Source organism: Juglans microcarpa x Juglans regia, chromosome 2S (genome assembly GCF_004785595.1).
Source record: "Juglans microcarpa x Juglans regia isolate MS1-56 chromosome 2S, Jm3101_v1.0, whole genome shotgun sequence".
Classification (NCBI taxonomy): Eukaryota; Viridiplantae; Streptophyta; class Magnoliopsida; order Fagales; family Juglandaceae; genus Juglans; species Juglans microcarpa x Juglans regia.
In genome coordinates, this window is record NC_054597.1 from 32,595,590 (window position 1) to 32,616,886 (window position 21,297).

Sequence of the window (21,297 nt, forward strand, 5' to 3'; positions counted from 1 at the left end):
CTCGTGGCATCCACTTCTGTCATATTTATTTAAGGTGTCTCTCACCTGCCTGTGTTATTGAAGTTTAAAATAAGTGAAACTATGTCAAATGCAAAATGACCTCCGAGCATGCAAGGAGAAGTTGATGCTGCACGCACACTTATTTATATATATATATATATATATATATATATATATATATATATATATATATCGTCTGGATTTAAGCTCAACAACGCAAGAAAATGAAATTTCAGACCTTGGAATGAAGGTAAAATAAAGAAGGAAAAATCAAAACTTTTAACTGCTAAGAATAAAAAGTCCTCCACGGAGCTGTTTGTAATTCACGAGGCAAGTCTTTAGCTGAATTATCAGTTTTCAAAATCTCAACACTGATCTTTGTCTTTAAATGGATTTCTATGTATAAGCTCATCAATTAAATACAATAAAGATTAATATTCTTTGCAAATATAGACATTTGACACTTTTTTTTTCCAGCCCCTGTTCTCAAAGATGTTTCAAACTGTAATGGCCCTGCACCCTTGATTTTTCATTTCATACTCTCAATTCTCTGAATGCAATACTTCAGTTCCTGTTGAACATTCAATCTTGAAGGTGACAATACTATGTCTTTCCAAATCGAACCAGCTTCGCAAGCTGGGTTAGGGTGCTTGTAAAGTTCATATATGGACTTGGCATTGTCATTCAAGTTACATACCCTTTTTAAGCAATCAATTTCTTCTGGATCAACCAGCAACGTCCTGTCTCTGTCTTTCCACCCTATCAACTTCAGAGCAAGAATAATATCAGCATAACATGTTGAATTCAACACACTTGTTGTGAAAACATTTTGCTAAATATATATATATATATAGAACTCAACTGAGATTCGAGCCTTGGTTGGTTTAAATGAAATTCTGTTCTTGTTGCTACGGAAGATGCAAGAGGTATAATGGGTGTACCTTTGGCGGGCCTTCCAAAGCATTGGTGCAGTATAGCCTGGCACTGTCAACCAGCTGGCAGTATGTTAGGAATGCATTTGCAAATCTCTTGTGGGATTTTAGTTGTGAATTTACTCTTACAGCTCTTCTACACATTATAGCCCTCCTGTTTTGAAATCCCACTTTGATACATCAGTGTTAACTCTCAAGAGAGAAAAACACTTTTACAGAAACTAAAATTCAATACTGTAAGACCACCAAAATGTATTCTAAATACCTTATGCCTCGTATAACAGCCAGATAAGCATCACATACAATTCCAAAAAGCTCAATCCTGTATGGTTTTCTCTTTTTGCCTCCTACTTTCTCTGGTTCTTCATCTTCAATTTGTTCCCAGTAGTTTTCTATTACAGTTCCATCTTCATTTACCCTGTAACCAGCACCCATACGATAACGGCGGCGATGGACATTTCTTGCCATTGTTATTGTCTGCACAACAAACGGATGCCAAGAGAGGGTGCCATCCATGATCACATCACGCCCTTCATTAAGTGCTGTCACCAGGAGGGATGCTGCTGCATCAGTAGATGATTGGTGAACCTGTTTGAAACAATAATTGTCGTGTCATCCTATGGAGCTCATGCTAGGATAGACAATGATCAATGCTAATGATGTAACGAGGAGCATTTGAAGTATTGTGTAATCAGGTTTGGTTTTACATCTGAAGTGGTGCTAAATGGTGCAGAGAGAAACAATAACAATAATAAAGTAGGTAGTTTGTGTATTTTTTTGGGGGATTGGGGGGAAGAATCATATCTACCAGTTCAGCAGTTTGGAGCATGTCAACATGTCCATGACCTCTGGAACTAAGGGCCCTATAGATGACATCTGATTCTTTGAAGGCGTCCGCCTCAATTATAACTGCATTCCCTGCTGCTCCTACCCAGAATGGCCTGTTCACATTTCATCCACCAACAATCAACATTAGCTCTTTGTTTCTTCTTTTATTGCTTCCATAATTCTAAATTCTATCATTTTTTAAGGCTACATAACAAGATATAGATATAACAAATATTTTAAAAATCATATGTGATAGTTAATTTAACCTATCCTATATATTCTATTACTTATCTTCAATACCGAATCATGGAACTGGCAGAACTTCTGAATTCTTGAATTTTATCCTATCTATAGCCACTTTAAGCTATCTCTGAGTTTTAATGTTAAGTTCACATTTGTCGAAAACTCAGCTGCTTTAAGTTTTCCACGGATAGTTCAAAGAGTTGATACAAAGGGGGAAAAAAAAATCCAACCGAACTAATAATTGTGACATTGCTGCTTCATCAATATGGAAAAAGAAAATTTTAATCTTTGGCGTTGGAAAATTTCAACTGTGAATTTGATCTTAAGAATGAAATACATTCAATAAGGCTTCACATTTGACTTTGCTAGCATACTATAATCGTGGGGTAAAAAAGCATCTATATATATATATATATGTACTATCTGGTTTGCTGACAAGCTCTTGCTTCTTTCCCCTTGAAGTTTTAACTTTGTTAATCAAAACTAAAACAGAAACAATCTTGGAGCTTGATAGAGAGAATTTTAAATCAGGTGTGACTTTTACAAGATATATATATATATATACATATGATATATATATATATATATATACATACATACATACGTACGTACATATATACATACGTACATACACACACACACATGTATATATGCATATCCACAAACACACCTTTGGTTCTGGAAGAATTTTCGACTGGTCTAATGAGTAGGATATGAAATGTACAATAATAATGTTCATACTCTTTGAGAATATCTTGAAGCACAGTGCTCTTCCCAGCTCCCATCCCACCACCCATGAAGAGGATGACTGGACTCCTATCGCTGTGTGCCACCGGAGCCATCACCTCGGTACATCGCGAGTCATCATTCATTATCATTCCCATTGCCTTCAGCTCCTCTACTAATGTGGTGAACACTCTAGCCACCTTCAGGTTCTTTGTTACCCTCTGAAATCTCTGTTCCCTAAATCAAGAAAAAGGGAGAACAAGGAAGTTTCAATCTTTTTTCCCGCATTAAATAATGGTGGTAATAATAAGTGATATAATGTGGGGACAATGAAATAATGGTGTGGTTAAAAAGATGATGAATAACATATTTCATGGTTAAATTTTCACATTAGTTTGACTGCTTGGGGGGAAACATTGGTAGTTAGAGAATGACAAGTAGATGATTTAAATAAGAATATAGTGCCATTTTGATGTGTTCTTTGATTGCTTTTCAATGATCATGATTGCGTCTTACACAATTTCATCATGCATAGCAATATTTGTGCCCATAAAGGAAAGGCCGAAGCTAAAAGAATGTTGGCATACATAAACCAAGGCAGGAAAAGAGAATGGTCTTTCATTATTGCATCAGTGTTAATTTAAAACAAGGAAAATATATATAATCATTTCCAATTTGTGATATAAGCTTGAAATGTATGGTGAGCAGGAACTTATTTTGCCAATTACAGACACATTCAGTTAAAGCCAATTTATAGGAACTTGATGTACTTGATTTGCCAAGTACAGACACATTCAGTTAAAGCCTATCATGTAAAATATGCTTTGATGTTCTAATATTCACATTTCATTCCAAAATTTGCTAGCACTTTCGATTATAAAAATAACAGGGATGATGTGAGTGATAGCCACCTTGTTGCTGCCATGAAAATGTGCTTCAGCTTCCTTTTAGGCTCAGGATCAGAGCTCAACACCTGAAATTTTGCAGCATTGTAAGTAGAAAATAACATTCTGTTTTTGTTTTTTTGTTTTTTTTTTTAAATATCTGTTCCAAGTCATTCGATCTCAGATACCTGACTAATCATAAGATCAGCATGGCTCCAATGGAATGCAAAGTAACTGAGAATGCATCTCTCAAACTCCTCCACAAGCTTCACAAAGAGTGAATCTGCATCAGGTTGGCTTGAAAAGAACGTATAAATATTGTCCTCACATCCCTCGGATTTCCTAATGTACTCAGAAGCCAACTTGCATAGCTGTGGACACTCTCGTCTGTCCCTGAATCCCATTTGCCTAGCTGTAGATAAGGGAAGAAACACAAATTACAACAAGATCGAATTGGTCCAGGGACATGTCAATGTCTTAAAAAGGTTTGTTTTGTTGCTATCAAAAGTGTCACATTGGAAGCTGTGGTACTGGGTGTTAGATGCTCCACAATTTTTTGATATTTTTTTCTGGAAAATCACTCAGATCACATGATGATTACCTACATAATGTGGAAACCTTTCTAGCTTTTGACCATGTCCTGATGAGTTTGATAATCTCAGGCGTGGAACGACTTTCTGATCTCTTGGCTTCCGAAAACAGTAATGCACGGTGGCAGCAACTATCAAACCAATCGAAGAGGCTACCAAGATCTGTGTGAAGGTGGGCTTGGTGTCATGATCTGAAGTCAAAAAGAATGTGAGGAATGATATATCCCAAGAAATGATGCATTTGAAAAACGATAGTGGCTCATGACAAGATTAATTTGCTCTTTGTGGCTTACCCTTCTGCATGTCTGTTTAAAATCCAGAAAAAAGAAAAGAGATCAAGATGAGGATTTTATCCTTTTAATTTAAGCTTATAGTTAATTATTACACAGATAAACAATCCTTTTCCATTGCTGTGACAATGTAAATGCATCATGCATGTGAATTAGGTGAACTCAGGAATTTTGCAGCAGATTCTAAGATCAAGTGGTGACTCGTAAAAGTAGTGGGTCAACTTTTATGTGCATGACATGTAGCCTGATTCTCCATGGCTCTCGCTAGTCTCTATTTATATTTCAAGAGGAATGCTAGAGCCACAAAGTGTTCCTACAAAAGTGACGTTATAAACTGACTTGGCATCGTGCCAAGTCAGCTTCAAAATATATATTAAAAAAAAAAAAAAGAAATTTACCTTCTCCATTTTCATTTCAAAAGCAAACCCATTACAGATCTCTCTCTCTCTCTCTCTCTCTCTCTCTCTCTCTCTCTCTCTCCCCAAATAGAATGAGACCTGAATATATATTGTCATCAACTGCATGTGATTAAAGTCGTTTGTAGATTAGGCGCATGCAGTCTCTTGCCACTCTTTAAGAAACAAATGCAGTAGGGTTGCCAAATCTGTTGTTGGATTCTGGGTTCCATATTCATATAATTTGAGTCAAAATGCATTGTGAATGTGAATGGCTTTGACGTTGTTCTCTGCCCCATTCATAAATTATTAATATTATATACGAGATTGTATTAGAATAGATAAAATTAGTTCCATCTCCTTTTTGTATGAATTGGGCCAATTAATGTGAAAATAGATCCAAGTGGGTAAACCCGGATTAGTTTCCGAAAGTCTCTCCAGAAAGAGGAATAAGTCCAAGTAAACCCTGCAATGGTAGAAAGACTAAGGGCTCATTTAAATTCAGAAACCATCTCTATTCATTTTATCTCATCTCATTATTATAATTTTTTTAAATTTTTACACAAAATATAATAAACAATTCAATTTTTTCAAATTCTAAAATAATAATAATATAAAAAATAATATTTTATTCAACTAATCTAAAACTATTTCATCTTAATATCCACACGAATCACTAAAACGGGTGGACAGTCTTGGGAAAAGCCCGGATTGGCCTCCAAATGCCCATCATTTATGTCCAAGAAATGGACCAGTAAAAAGCCCAAAAAAGGGAGCACATGAAAAGTGATTTTAAAAAATCTTCGATTATACTTTTTACTTTGCTAGTGCTCATATACATAATGATTGCTCACGGTGATTGGTGAAGATATAAGCTGAATTCATGAAATACGAAGAAATAAATTGAAGATCAGAAACCTTTTTGTTGGATCAATAATAGAAAAAATCATGAATTATCCGGAGAGCTCTATTTTGAGAAATTTAATATTGAGTCGTGTTACATCCATTCAGGGTGTAGCTCAACAAAATGTCCCGATAAGGCTAAATGCCTTTTTTCTTTATATATATATATATTTTTTTTTTTTTTATAATCTTAAACATTTAAAAAAAATAATAACACCTTTAAAAAATACTTACTTAATCACTAAGTAAAAAAAAAAAAAAAAAAGTATCGGTAGAAATGCTTGGGACCCAAAATTGAGACCCAAGTATTTATCTTTAATATTGGTTGAGATTGTATATATCTCGTATATTTGGGTCTTTGTCTATTATGATTAATAAAAATTTTCTTTCGTATTGTTAAAAATAAAATATTAGTTGAAATATATAGATCATGATTAGACATGATCAATGGCAGCAGTCCTATTAATACTTCGTCAAAGAAAAATAGTGTATACACTAAAGAAATAATTAGTACTTAGATATGGTACGGGAATCAACGATTTGTTTATTTATTAAAAACAATTTAATGATCGATGTTATGGGGTTTGTGGCAAGACATTGCTATTGCCGGGTAGAAATTGTGTGAGGTGATCATGACATTGATCTCACTACAAGAAATAACGCCTATTGCGACGATTTCTTGTTTATCGAAAATAAAATCGTCGCAATAAGACAATAAACTTGACGATTTGTTTGTTGATGCAGCCTCCAAACAGAAACTTTTTGGAAATTCATTTTGCAACAATTTTAACCCAAAGTGCGGCAGAAAAAAATCGCTGGAAAAAAACTAAAACTTGTTGCGACGGAAACTTTCGCTAGAATTGCGTTTTTAATGGGGAGCCAAAAAGTATAAAAAAACGTTGCTACACGGCTGTCTCTTCCATCAAAAGCCACCACTAACAACGGAGACTCCACCGATTTGGCAACCGCGGAAGCTATTGTGCCACATTTTCTCTAGCACGGTAAACACTAAATCGTCTTGCATGACTCACTCTTCTGCCAGTTCCAGTTCAAAAAGTGTAATTTTTGACACTTTCTAAGCTCTCGTTCAACATCAAGCAAGACCATTTTCCTGGTGGCAAAGGGCTATCCAACAATTCCTCCTCCCCATCCTCTCCTCCACTCAGTTGGAGTCGATTACTGTTGGTAAGATACTCTTTTTTTTTAGTTTATGTTCTTAACGAAACCGTTTAGGTCAAGTAGAAATTAGCATATATTTTTAACACTTTACTCAAGCTGTTGATAGCAAGTAGTTAACCAATATTGTCGTGGAAATAGGGGTGGTTTGCTCTTTCAATTTATGCATAAATTGTCTATGTGTTTGTGTATGTATAATGTAACTGTGGTCATATAATGTAAATTTTTAAAAAATACAAACAATCCTATGTTAGACTGACTAATAAACGATCTATATTCTTCTTCAATTTGTGGTGTTCAATAATATTGTTTGTATTATCATTACAATTCTAAAGCTTGATATATATGTCTGTAGGGATTAAATTGCCATCTATTCTCCCATAATCTTGCTCAAAACCCATTTGCTATATTTATACTGGTCCACCAATTTCATTAGACGTTTGTAGGAGTGCTCATAACATGAAGAATCACATTGGTTAAGGTCATCTCTAGTTTGATAAAGCATAGAAGGTTGTTTCCTACAAAAATAGAAACATAGTTGGTAAAGTTATGATATCTAACATGCTTACAAGTTAATTGTTAACGTATAAATACTTAGAATGTGGGACAATAGAGTTAGGGATTGCTTACATACCATACGACATAATAAGTGGTTAGAAAGACCTTTTATATAGAATGATAGAATTAGTTTATGAGGATGATGCATGGTAGTACTATAAATGCACAATTGTTTTATGGTAGAGGTTTTATTTGTTAGCGAACAATGTATTTGTGGAGTGCATTGTTCAGAAATGTATATGTCCACTCATTTGCATCATAAGGTGTGAAGGTCTTTAGTTTCGTATTGATGTGTTTGTGTGGTTGTACCATATGGGTTTTTTTATATGATTGGTCATTCCTTTCAACAAATTTTCCGTATAATCATGTTTTTAATTGAACATCTACCTATACAAATTCTACACAATTGTAGTGGGCTACGAAAGTGAATTTGGTGGTGTTCTATAAGAAGACTCATTGGTCAAAGAAGAACGGTAAATTTGTCACCTCAGCCACTGAAGACACTTATGTGAATATAATGTTTATATTAGGCTATTTACTACACAAAAAGATGGTTCAATTACTTTATATTTGAAAGTGATTTATTCATGAGTTATCACAATATTTAACAATAACCATTTAAATTTTCCACGTCTAGAAGGAGATGGTTGGCAAGATAAATAGTCTAGAGCCTAAACAACGCACCAATGAGGCATCAACAAGTGTATTTAGGGAGGTACTTGGTCATTGACCAGGATACGCAATGGGGCAAGGAAATATGGTCATCTCAGAGTCGACAAGACAATGAGACTGTGAATGAGAAAGAGATTACCTTGCCTTAATTGAAAAACACAAAAAATATGCCAACAATTACAAGATGCAGCTTGATGAAATGAGGGATGAAACGCAAGTACTTCGTGAGAGGCAAAATGAAACTGATAAGATGTTGAGGACGTTTTTCGAAAATTTTTCGTCTTTCACCTGGTCTCTCTAGTTTGGTGGAGAGACTTAATGAACTACCTTATGAAATGAGGGAAAGGGTTTTTTTTTTTTGTGTATTTTGGGCACTTTTTGGTATTGGGAGATCGTGGGTGGCCAATAAATGTGTATATATATATATATATATATATATATAGATTTTCACACACACGCACGCGTGCACACACACACATGAAGATGAAGGTTGTCTACTTTTGTATTGTGGGAGACTTTGGGTAGTTGTAGGATTTTTTAGGCATTGACTGTATGAACGTTTGGATATATCATGATGAGTAGTTCCAATTATCTAGAAGGTTGTTGGGTAAGGATTTGACTGGCGTGGGCTTAAAAGAGTTCTAGCACCTTGAACAACAATTAAGTGAAGAGCTATTGTCAGTGTAGGAGATGAAGGTTCTATAGAAGTTATGTAATCCTTTAATTCCTTCTCCTAGATTTTACTTTACACATTAATTTTTTTTCAAATATCATATTTTGTGGTTATAATTAATATTGAATTTTCTAAGAATCTGACAGGCCTTGACAAACTGGTAATTCAATTCAGGAGCAATTATTGATGGAGCAGTTGGACCACAATCTAGAATGCAATTCTAGGTATGTGTGTGGTCATTTTCATTCATCGATAGAAGCTGTTCAGTAGCTTGTTAAAGTTGGTGTACTATCTTTTTGAATGATACAAATTTTATATCCCATTTTATAGAAGTTGACAAGAACACTAATACCTCTATATTAAGATAAGATGCAAACAACAATATTTTAATTTCCTGAAAGATTTGGTTATTTTATTTATTACAATAATTGGCAAGAAATTTCGTTTAAGCTGGGATCTTTTGGGTTATTAAGGACATGACATAGCTAATTCCCTTTAATTTTGGATCTAAAATTTCATGTGTCTAGTAATTGCAGATGAAAAATTCTCATTATCAGTACATAGGAATATTCCACGCTTTATAGATCATGCTCAGGGAAGAAGGCCCACGGGTTTTATACAAGGGTTGGCTTCCTTTTGTGATTGGAGTTGTAAGCAATTTTTTTTCCATTTCTTTTTTCTGCTGTTATGTTGGACTGGGTAATTACAACTGGGATGATAAAAAGTGAAGTCTATGCCAGTATCTGTATCTTCACCTACATGCAGTTAAAGCCCTAGTTGTCTTGACAATTATGTGATCCTTGCACTTGCAGATATTTTGCCTGTACCAATGATGATATTTTACTTTTATAAAAAAAATATAGATGCTGATGAAATTTCAGGTTTCAACAAGACCAAGTTCTTGAGTCTGGTATCTTGATTTTATAGTATGATATTAGTTTTCAATGGGGCCTTTTATGTGTCAAGTTTTTAACATTTCCCCTGCTCTGTTAATGGGGCCCGTGTGGAATTTTTTGAATTATATGTTACAACATGCCTCATTAACCTATGAGTGTAGTGTGGAATTCTTGATCATGAAGATTGAGTGCTTATTGTTATAGCATGACAGAAAGAATTCGGTGGAAAAAATAGAGGAATGTTCCTAGTTGTTTTTTTTTAAAAGTTGAAATTTCATGCTTTGTTAATAATGAAAAAAACATAATGTACACATGAGAGAGATGAGGGAGGGAGGGAGTGAGTGTGTGAGTTTAGAGAGCCGAGCTCCTTGCATAAAGTCTCAGTTCATTTTGCAGCACAATAATGATCTGTCCAAATCTTGATTTATATTTTGAATGGTGTAACCTTCATGCACGCAGACACTTGTGTGCCCACACTCACACACACAAACATGTGTAAATGCATTGGTGGGATAGATGTCAATAATTATGTTAGTATTTTCTTTTGCTATAGATAGGCAACTGGGGAAGACAAAATTATAGCAAGGGTGAAGAAATTCAAGTTTTAGAAACATATTCTTGTTCCCTTCTATGTTGATGTTTGATATTAATTTATCATTTTCTTTTAGCACTTTAAACTTGTCTAGCTGGATTTAATAAGAAATCACAAATTATTTATCTTGAATTGTAGTATGATATTAGTATATGATGTTTGCAAGTTCCATATGTGGGTCTAGATTTTCCTGTGTATGAATCTCTAAATGATTGGTTAGTTAAAATCCTACATGGACTTTGGATATCTCCATAAGATTTACATTTATGCTCTCCTTTCAAAAAGAATTACTTTTAGTGCCATATAAGAGTTGCATTAAAAACAAGCACATTAACGTAATGGAAGAGATGCACCAATAAGTAGAATCACTATAGTACATGTATATTGAACCCACCAAGCAATGCAAAATGCCAGTCTAACATTTAAAAAGTTTTAACATTAGAAGAGCGGACCTCAGTGAACTCAGTTTATCATCTCAAACTTTGGAAGTATGCCTACAACCGAAGATTATTTGTTTCTACATATGTCAGAGGAAAACAATTGCCATTTCTTTTGTTTGATTTTTTTCCTGGTTTTGAGGGGTGGCTTCAGATCAAAGCATTGCATATACAACATATATGTGATGGAAAAATATAAACACTCATCTCTTGTGTTACAGAGACAGAGTTAGAGAGAGGGAGGATATCAAAAACAAATTCAATTAAACAATCCAACCATATCTCTATTTGATATACAATAATTTGAAGTATCCATGCTTCCCAGGAACTATAAAATCCCTCACCTATGCCTGAGGAGAAGGATTTATGGATGAGAGAGATTTGTCTATTGAGATGATATAATCTTTTAAAGCATCACAATTACAAATATGGGCCACGACTATTTACTTGTTTCAATAATATTTCATTTTACTTATAAAAAAAATATTAGTGCTATTTGCTTCACTATTTTCTGATCTCATTTCAATCAAGTGCTAGCATTGCCCATCTCTTCCACAATTATGAAACAAACTTACTTGGCTGCTGAGTTTGTGAATGAGTTCTATTGAATTCTCAATTTAATGCAAGGAAAGTATCATGTTTTGTTTATTATGTACCTTTTTGAGATTATGCATGTCTAGATTCGTATATCCATGTATAATTATGAATGAGTGTGCATGAATATATGTAGGTATGAATTATCATTGCCTGTTGTACTTAAATTGCAACTGCTCGTGCTCTGGAACGTTTGATATGCTAATATTTTCATTAAGAACCTGGACACATCAATAGATAACAAGGCATTGCACGACACTTTTGCTACCTTTGGGACTGTCCATTCTTCCAAGGTGGTTGTTGACAACAATGATCAGTCAAAAAGTCATGGATATATACAATTTGAAAATGAGGAATCTGTACAAAATGCAATTAAACAATTGAATGGCTTGCTGATAAATGATAAAAAAGTCTATGTTGGACTTTTTGTTCGCCGTGAAAAAAGGACTCAAGCAACTGGATTGTCAAAGTTTACTAATGTTTATGTGAAAAATTTACTCGAAACAACTACTGATGAAGACCTCAAGAAACTTTTTAGCTCCTATGGTACGATCACCAGTACAGTTGTTATGACAAATACAAATGAGAAGTCCAAATGTTTTGGTTTTGTGAACTTTCAGAACCCAAATGATGCTGCTATTACGGTTGAGAAGTTGAATGGGGACACTACTTTTGATGACAAGGTTTTATTTGTGGGGAGGGCTCAAAATAGAGGGGAAATGGAGGTAGAATTGAAGGCAAAATTTGAATAGGAAAGAATTAGTAGATACGAAAAATCTCAAGTGCTAATTTATATATGAAAAATCTTGATGACAAGCTAAAAGTGGAATTATTCTCTGAGTTTGGAACAAGAACATCATGCAAGGTATATCTTTAGCTTCAAGTGGAGTGATTTTGCCCCTTCTTTTTGTACTGATCCTTAGTAAGACTTGTTTCAGAGCCAATTATGATAAATGTTTTCTTTAGATAAACAATTATAATAAATGTTTCCTGTTGCAAATTTTTTTTTGGCTTTGTTTTTTCATATGAATCTTTTAGGTCTTGGTTGATTTCCAAGGTCATAGTTAGGGATATGGCTTTGTGGCATTTTCCTCTCCACAGGATGCTGCTAAAACTTTGAGTTATTGATTTTTTTTTCTAGGTCGCTTGGCAGACCATTTGTGACGGCGGGATAGCCTTTGCAGTGATTTTTGTTCGTAGGAAATACCTTCAAGTGCAACGAAAAGTAAGATCGTTGAAAAAGGTCACAAACTATTGCAGTGATTTTATGGTCTATTTGCAGTGATAATTACTCGCTGGAAATAGGTAATAGCGACGATAGTATAATATCGCTAGAAAAAAGAAGTGTCATTTGCGGTGATTTATTGAGCATTTGCAACAATATTTATCGTTGCTTTTGACTTTTTTCAACGATTTTGTAGTATGTTAGATCACACCATTTTCGACATTTTTTGATGCATTTGCGACGAAATAAAATAGTTGGTAAAAGTAAATTTTTTCGACAAGTTTTGCCTATCACTAAAATTGATTAGAAGTGAAAGCTTAATTTCGTTGAAAATGCAGTGAATTAAAAATCGTCGAAATTGATCAAATACAACGATTATTGGAGGTCTTTGCGATGATTTTGAGTTCTGGAAAAACCCTTTTTCTTGTAGTGTCCATATAACTAGACGAATCATGGACTGCACTTGGGGGAATATATATGAGTTTACCTCGGTTTAGGCACTGATTTATACATTGATTTTCTTGATACTTTTTGTTTTGCATGTTAATTTTGGTTTGAATTGATTGCTTTAATTTGTACTTCGTGTAGCTTGCTAGTCATGTATAGTTATAGAAATTTTAGTTTGTACCTGTAAAAAATATTTCTCTTACTACATTTTAAAGCTTGGTTTTGAGATTTTTGTACCCTCAAACATTTATTTTGTAACCACTGTTTTCCTCCACCGTAAGTGAGCTGGGCGATCAATAAAATTGGAGTTACCATCTCTCTTTCTAAAAAGAAAACTGCACTTGTACTAGTTATACATAGCAACATTTATGTGCATGCAAAAAGTTAATTAATAAAGTAACGTTAATGTAACAATATTATAACCATCTAAGAAAAATCCAAATCATATTAATTTAGACCTATACTTCAAAAAGACTATTTAGCGTTATAATCAAAATCTCTTGAAATTATTATTGTGAAGATTGAAGAGTAAGAATTTCTCATTTAAAAAAATGCGAGATCTTAGTCACCTAATTCCTATTGACACTACAAGAAATTCCTTTTTTGGGATGAAAATTTTTATTACAAAAAATTGAGATTTTGTCCTTAAAAAATATTTGAGACAAAAGATTTTTCTTCCTCATTTCGTTCCAAAAAACCCATTCCAAAAAATATTTTGGGATGAAATTTAAAATTTTGTCTCTAAAAAAATTTTTTGGGACATACAAAAAACGCATTTGAGTGTGTTCGAACATATCATAATTTTTGAAAAAAATTTGATGTATTTTGAGTTTTGCTAGAACACGTACAAAATTGTGCTAGACCATTCAACCACATATATTCCCGCTCGAATGCATATATGAAATAAAAAAATTGGTGCGTTCTAAATCCCAAGCAATATTTTGGTTAAAGATTGTGTTTGAATGGAATATGATTCATTTGAATGAATATGATACCATTCGAACATATGACACATAAATCGAACGTAGTTATAACTGTTTGAACAAATGTGTCATTGTTTGAACAAATCTCTTATTGTTGGAACGAGTAATTGATTCCATTTGAATGGAAGTAACACCGTTCAAATGAATATAGTAAACCTTTCTAATGGAAAATCACTTTTAGGGAAGAATAATTTCTAAATATTACTATTGGAACTTCGATAAATTATTGTTTGAATGAGATTTACAACTCGGATTGTTTTTGATTTCATCCCTAAAAGCCACATTAGCAAAAAATTGTCCCAAAAAAAATTTCCTCCCTAAAACTTAAATGGGACTGCACAATCAAATTATCCGATGCTTGAGTCCTGATCTTGAAATGGTTCTAACAATTAATTCACTAGTTACAAATATATATATATATGTATGTATATGTACATATGAGAATTACTCTATATGAGAAAAAATATTTGTAATTGTGAATTGTGTAACCGTCACATAATCGTTTTGAAAAAAGTGAATAAAACATGAGATTCAAATGAAAAAGATTAATTTTTTAACAGTAGATCTCACTCTAATTAAGTAATATTTACGTATTTTACAGTTATACGTAGAATTACTATATATAAATATATCGCACTGCTTTTTCCACAACCAAAAGTACTGGTATGCATGCGTATATTTAGACATTGCATGCAGAAGGTAAAATCCAGACCTTGCAATAGATATAAGTAATCTGGAAGACAGCATTCTCACAAGATTTTGGAAGCTGGACTTTGACAACGAAAAGAGAAGTAGACAGCGCCTTTAAAGCTGGCATTAACCCTATCCTACTTTGCCCAACCACCTATGAGACTTTTTATAATATCGCCTGATCTCCATCTTAAACGCTCCCTTAATTTCCACTCGAAATTTGGATTTTGAAAGCAATATTTTATAGACTTTTTCCTGACTTTTAGGATATAAAGTTGTTCCAATGTGAGCACATATATAATGTGTGTCAATCAGATCTATCGACATAGTACTACGCCACCCACTTTAGACCTACACCCTTAAATTCTTAACCTATGCCTGCTTTCTGTGCATGCTAGCTAGCAGCTGGTATTTGGACACTGATTGCAAGATATATATTGAAATGTAAGATCGACGACCGCATATACATGATTTAAGTTGATTTATCACGTGGATTCAATAGTTCTGCACTTGACTACTAATCACGGACCTATACTTATCCCAAAAAAATTAATATAAAAGAAGAAAGAAACTCCACTAAGATGACAATGTCACTCTTGCCTTTTCTGATGTGCTGCAACAGTAGTAGTATGATCGTATATACATAAAGGACGACCTAGGAATTAAGTACTAAAATTATGATGAGGCCTAAATGACTGGATTTATTAACAACAGTTCCATAAACAACCAATCAGCTAATGATTAATTATTAGTTTTATTGGATTTTAATTAGGAAGGTGAATCAGGGACTCAATATATATCAGTTTAGCTTTATGGCAGGGACTTGTAGTACTACGTACTGATTGCGATGTCCAACAAAACTGTCTTTGAATGGTTTTTCATGTTTGCTGTTGAATGCTTTTGAAGATATTATTGGTGGGTAAGTCAAAAAGTAACAAATAATTATATGATAATCCATTTCTTACTCTAACATGCAACAGTGCAAGTGATGAAATAGCTAGGCGACTTTATGTGATATGATTTACTTTGGAAATTGCCCTTTACATATAGACTAGACTCATGATCATTACTACTGCTATATGTTAAATTTCTCCTCTTTATTTGAGTCTTTGACTGGCCTATCATTGATTTTTAACAAGAAAATACATGCGTAATTTCAGGTGATAGAACACATATATCCGTATATATGCATGAGAGAGAGAGAGAGAGAGAGAGAGAGAGAGAGTTCTGTGGCAGCTAAGATTTGGTTCGATCTGATAATTTTGGGGTCCATTCACTGGGAAGGAAACATGAAAATGAAAATAATTGACGTGTTTGGGCATGTTATCAGGACTGCATGCATATATACGCATGATCTGGCCTTTCAGAAATGGGCAGTGACCTGGCCGTCTTCATTGATTTCTCTCAATCATGTGGATAAATCAGAGACATAGCAGCTGATCGTACTTATAAAGGACTACTAACCAACTGAAATAGCAATGATGAAGCATTTTTTTAATTTTATTTTGTTAAAAAATCTTAGAAGTGCATATATATATATATAGCAACTTTCACAAGGCTTGTTTGCTCCTTGTATGTCCACAGAAATACAGAGAAACACAATATTATTAATAAAAATTATTAGTCTTGCGCGAAGTATTGGTTTATAATCTATATATATATATATATAATCACTTGAATGAGATGAACTCATGAAAGAAGAACAAGATCGACGATAAGAAGCTAACCCTAATACAGTTTAGATCACTCTGAAGCAAGCCACAGCTAAAATTAATGATACATAAGGAGACAAGGCATGCACTATATATAATTGGTTGGAACTTGGCCAGCTTCCTGTATTTCACTTTCTAATTTATCTTTCAACCCCAATTATCTCCATCCCTCCTTGTCTTTAATCTCCGTAAAGAAGTACTTTGATAATTCCAATTTTTCAACCGTAGTAGTACTTTCAGCATGAGAATCACAGCCATATACACTCTAACTATATATAAATTTTGTGCATGACTGTGTGAGTGCATGTGTATATATGCCATGGAGCTACAGTAGTAGGACTCCTCTAATATATATAATAAACTTCAGAAAACCTGATCATGGCCCACCTGAAATTATGAGCTTCACATGTAGATCTGATCACCAATATATATATATATATATATATATATATATATATATTGTCGTTTTTGTTTTCTCACATAGAAGTTGACCCACAGGAGTTGATATCTGGCCCGCACCTTGTGAACAATGTGGAAAGGATAAATATTGTTATATATGCTAGGGTCAATTTTGGAAGGATTCAAAGCTCTCTCTCACACAGTTTTTTTTTTAAAGCAATAGCAAACACATGGTTCTTGTATGTTGTCAATAAAGCTTACAAATTACCAAATAAAAAATAAAGAAAGAATGAAAGCCATGGCACCCATTAATTACCACTTATATTCAGTAAACCGACCAAAAGATAGATCAGGATCGACCAAATTAACAGGACATGTCAGACGTTCACGACACACTAATTCAACTTTTTTTGTTCTTATTTTTATTAAAACTTTAGGCAAAACGCGTGGAATTGGCTGAATACTAATTAAATGTTACCTACAGCTTGGTGCTCGCTCCTGGTTGTGCTTTTGCCTCATGCGCAGCCGCCCCGATTTCCAATTTCCGGCTAGCTAGCGATATATATATATATATATATATATATATATAGACGTTGGTTGTATGTTTTTGCCATAGACTTAGAATTGGAAATTAGGGATCCTGTACTCGGAGGTAAATGGTTTATTGAAGATAAGAATGCTAGCAGCTAGTAACAAAGAACGTCGGTACATCTTCATCGCAGATAAAACCATACTGATGAACGGCGGTGAAAGTTCATTTTGTTGAGGGGAATGAAGCCTGGTCCGAAATCATTCAGATGGTAGCTTAACTTGAGCTCGAATGATCTCGAACCAGACAACATTCCCCTCAACTTTTCATATTTTGGGGGGGGGGGGGGGGGAGATGAGAGAGAGAGAGAGAGAGAGAGAGAGAGAGAGAGAGGACGAAAGAAGCTCTTGCTATGGCCATGCATTATTTTTTTTTTCTTGGGTTCCTTATATACGTAAGGACGAGAGAAAATTCTTTCTCGGGTCACATGACATAGTACACCACTTTCCACGTACAACTACACTACCCCTAACTTGCATTTCACACATAGGCCAGCCTATGTATTTTATTAGATATTTCTTCAATATTATTAATATCCACATATATAAATATTGCTTTTGGGTTTGAATATTAATCAAAACTTACTCCTCCAATATATATGATCAATGGATGGCTACTTTTGCCACCAACATATATATATATATATAGCTACTAAAATATTAAACAGCTCTTTTATCCATATCGACTCCGGCCGATTGACGACTAATAAATTTCTGCTCATGTCAATTATATAACTAATATATATATATATATATATATCAACAATAAATTTGGTAATTTACTTTAAATTGTAGGTCCATCAATTTGGGAGTGATTACATATCTAGTAGCTTATAGTTTTATCAAACGGCAAAAATTACCAAGTGTACTAGTGTGTACACGTACAACCATGCATATACATATATATATATATATATATATATATATATATTTTCCTTTTTATATTTGAAAGTCACATGATGCATTGACATTGTATCTCTGGAAGACTGGAACTGCAGCAAAGGGAGGTTTCATTAATGTTGGATGGAGCCGATTATTTTTTAGGGTTGTGACTACTTTACAGGCCATGGGATCTCGACCTAGCTTGTGGTAATTCATGTTCTCAGCTCTCAAGTAAAGGATATATCTTTTGCTTGCCACTAGGGTAAAGGGGATCGAGGTGGGAGGAGGTGAACAGAACCTTCAATATCAATGATTGCATATGGAGCTGCGATGCCAAACTTAAACCCGAAGCTTAATTGACACAAGATTGGCCTGTTAAAGCCAGCTAGCTAGCTACAACGTCTTCAGGACCCGACCAGCTAGCACATTTTCTAAAGAAAAGTAAAATTTTAAAGTTACTACAACGTCTCTCTGTGCATGCTGACTGACAATATGCGTGCAGCTAATTTTATCTTGACCTATGTTATATATTAATTTCTCGTGTTGAATTTCTCTTTTTTTCTTCTTCTTTTTGTGGAAGCTGCTGCTGGGTACTCCCCAACTCTAACTTGCACTTCTTTTAATATATCTTGATCCTGGAAACCCTATATGCATTATTAATGAACTTTAAGTTTGGAGTACTATTAAATAATTTTCTTTTTCTCTTATGTACATGATGAGAGCTGTAAGCTGTAAAATCAGTTACCATATTATATTATATATATACCGATCGATCGATGTAAAACAGGGATCTTAGATCTACAAGCTGCCTTATTGAATATATATATAATATATATATATTATAGGGGGAATCATTAAATATTGGTAGATTCGAAATATATGCAGCTATATATAATTTCTTGACCGTCCTCGTGATTAGATTCTATTTTTTAAACTCCAGCTACTGATCTATATATCTAGCTAGCTAGGTGACTTTATACATTTCTAGATTCATTTAATTGATCTGTTTTCATGAGACTAGGGTAACACATTTTTCCAATGATTGTAAGACTTTTTTTAAACAAGTTTTACTACATATCATGTATCCAATATCTAATCATTATTTCTCTTTCTTTTCAAGTCATTTGCATGCCTAATATTTCACTCATGATACAATAGTACTTCATGTCTTCTCTAACGTGAGTTCAAACATTAATTAGGTACGTAGCTGGCCGAGACTGAATTAAGGGAGTGAGCTTGCTATATGTAAAGTTGTGTGTGTATATACATACATACATACATACATATATATATATATATATATATATATATATATATATATACCCTTTATAATCCTGCAAACTATTGATGATTTTTTTTTTTTTTGCAACGTATATAACTTTCATTAAATCAATCAAAGTTGCATGTCATTTAGCCTCCAATTTGAATCATAAGGTATAATGTGCACCATCTTTAAGATTTGCCCTCTGAGGTATATGAAAAATTGATGGAGTGATATAATGATCTTATTAATTAGAATGTGCGATTTTCCCGTATACATGTAATACATTTAGGTTGTGTTTTGTTGTTGGAGTGAGTCTAACTCATCTCAAACCAATAATTGATAAGACCCACTACGTTTTCGACTTCCTATAAAAAAGTTAAATTCATAATCTCACCCTATTTTATATATTCAAACACATATATCAATCTATTTATGTTCAAACACATCTTAAAATATAGGACCCATAAAATATTACCTTAGCATCGATCTAAACACAGTCTTAAACTTATGATCATGCCAAACAAACATTGCCAAACTCGACTTATAACATATATAAATAACATACCAGCTTGGAAACAATCACTAATTTATTATATATATATGGAGTCACAATTCAAATTATATATACACATGATTGCCAAACTATATATCATGGGAGAACAGAAAATGGTGTCACGATCACGAATATAATGGACCTATATATATATATATATTCTGCAGAGCTGCAATATAGTTTAGGTCAAGTAGTCTACTAGGTATAAGACAAGTACTTCATGGCAACACGTACAAAACCACCCAACATTTGCAAAATGCACAAGTAAATATAAAAAAACCTATAGTATTCCAATGCTGTATAAAACCCCATATTGGAGAAAAATTCCCTTTAATTTATCTCCAAAGATAAATGCAGCATAAACGTACATTAATATGACGTCAACGGCTTAATTATTATATCAACAGGCAGCTAGCTAGCTAGTTCTTCCTACGCATCCTATAAAGGCTGCAGAAGCTAGCTAAAATGGCTTTGATGCACATCATGTACTACCATCCACGTGTATATATATGATGCATGAATACGTACAATAAGATGCCTTCGATTAATCTTGTAATTTTAGAAAATGATTAATGGATATATATTATATATATATCATGTATATATATATATATAATTAATTAATTGGAAATTGTGTATTTTTTTTATCCGATAATGCATGAAGCGGTAGGAAATTTTTAATTTTTTGCATAATAATTAATTACCAGCAGGCTGGCATGCGTACGTGGATTAATTAGATAAGACGTGACATGAATAATTAATTAATTAGCACAACCGAGATCAATTGACATCCAGCTAAGGAAAATCTATACTGGCCAGCACATTCCTGTCGGCTGTCGGCACCATTATTCATCGTGGATTAATTCCCACCATTCAAATTATAATATATATATATATATAAAGGAATATATATTAATTATTAACAACACGAATAGTGAAACTTCATGGTCAGCAACAGCTCCTACTAGGTCGGCCAACTAATGCCTGTCCAGAATTATAAAAGAATAATGTCGTTATAGATTATACAAATAATTAATAATGGCGTGTTCATCTTAAAAAGAATAGCTAGATAATATTTATTATTAAAAATTAATTTTTATGTAAATTATATTTATTTATTTATTTTAAAAAAATATACCATACTTACACACTGATTTATAACTAT

At 33.5% G+C, this 21,297-nt stretch overlaps 1 protein-coding gene across 1 annotated transcript; it reads right to left on the reverse strand.

Annotated features, from left to right (window-relative positions):
* Window positions 1-345: 345 nt before the first annotated feature.
* LOC121253578 (calmodulin calcium-dependent NAD kinase-like) lies at window positions 346-4,467 on the reverse strand (the record flags this gene model as incomplete). The annotated part of the gene is made up of 8 exons (XM_041153577.1): window positions 346-766; window positions 942-1,086; window positions 1,198-1,520; window positions 1,741-1,873; window positions 2,745-2,966; window positions 3,641-3,702; window positions 3,802-4,025; window positions 4,215-4,467. Coding segments are annotated over 8 exons (1,599 nt in total), but the record flags the coding sequence as incomplete, so codon positions are not given.
* Between the last annotated feature and the right edge of the window lie 16,830 nt (window positions 4,468-21,297).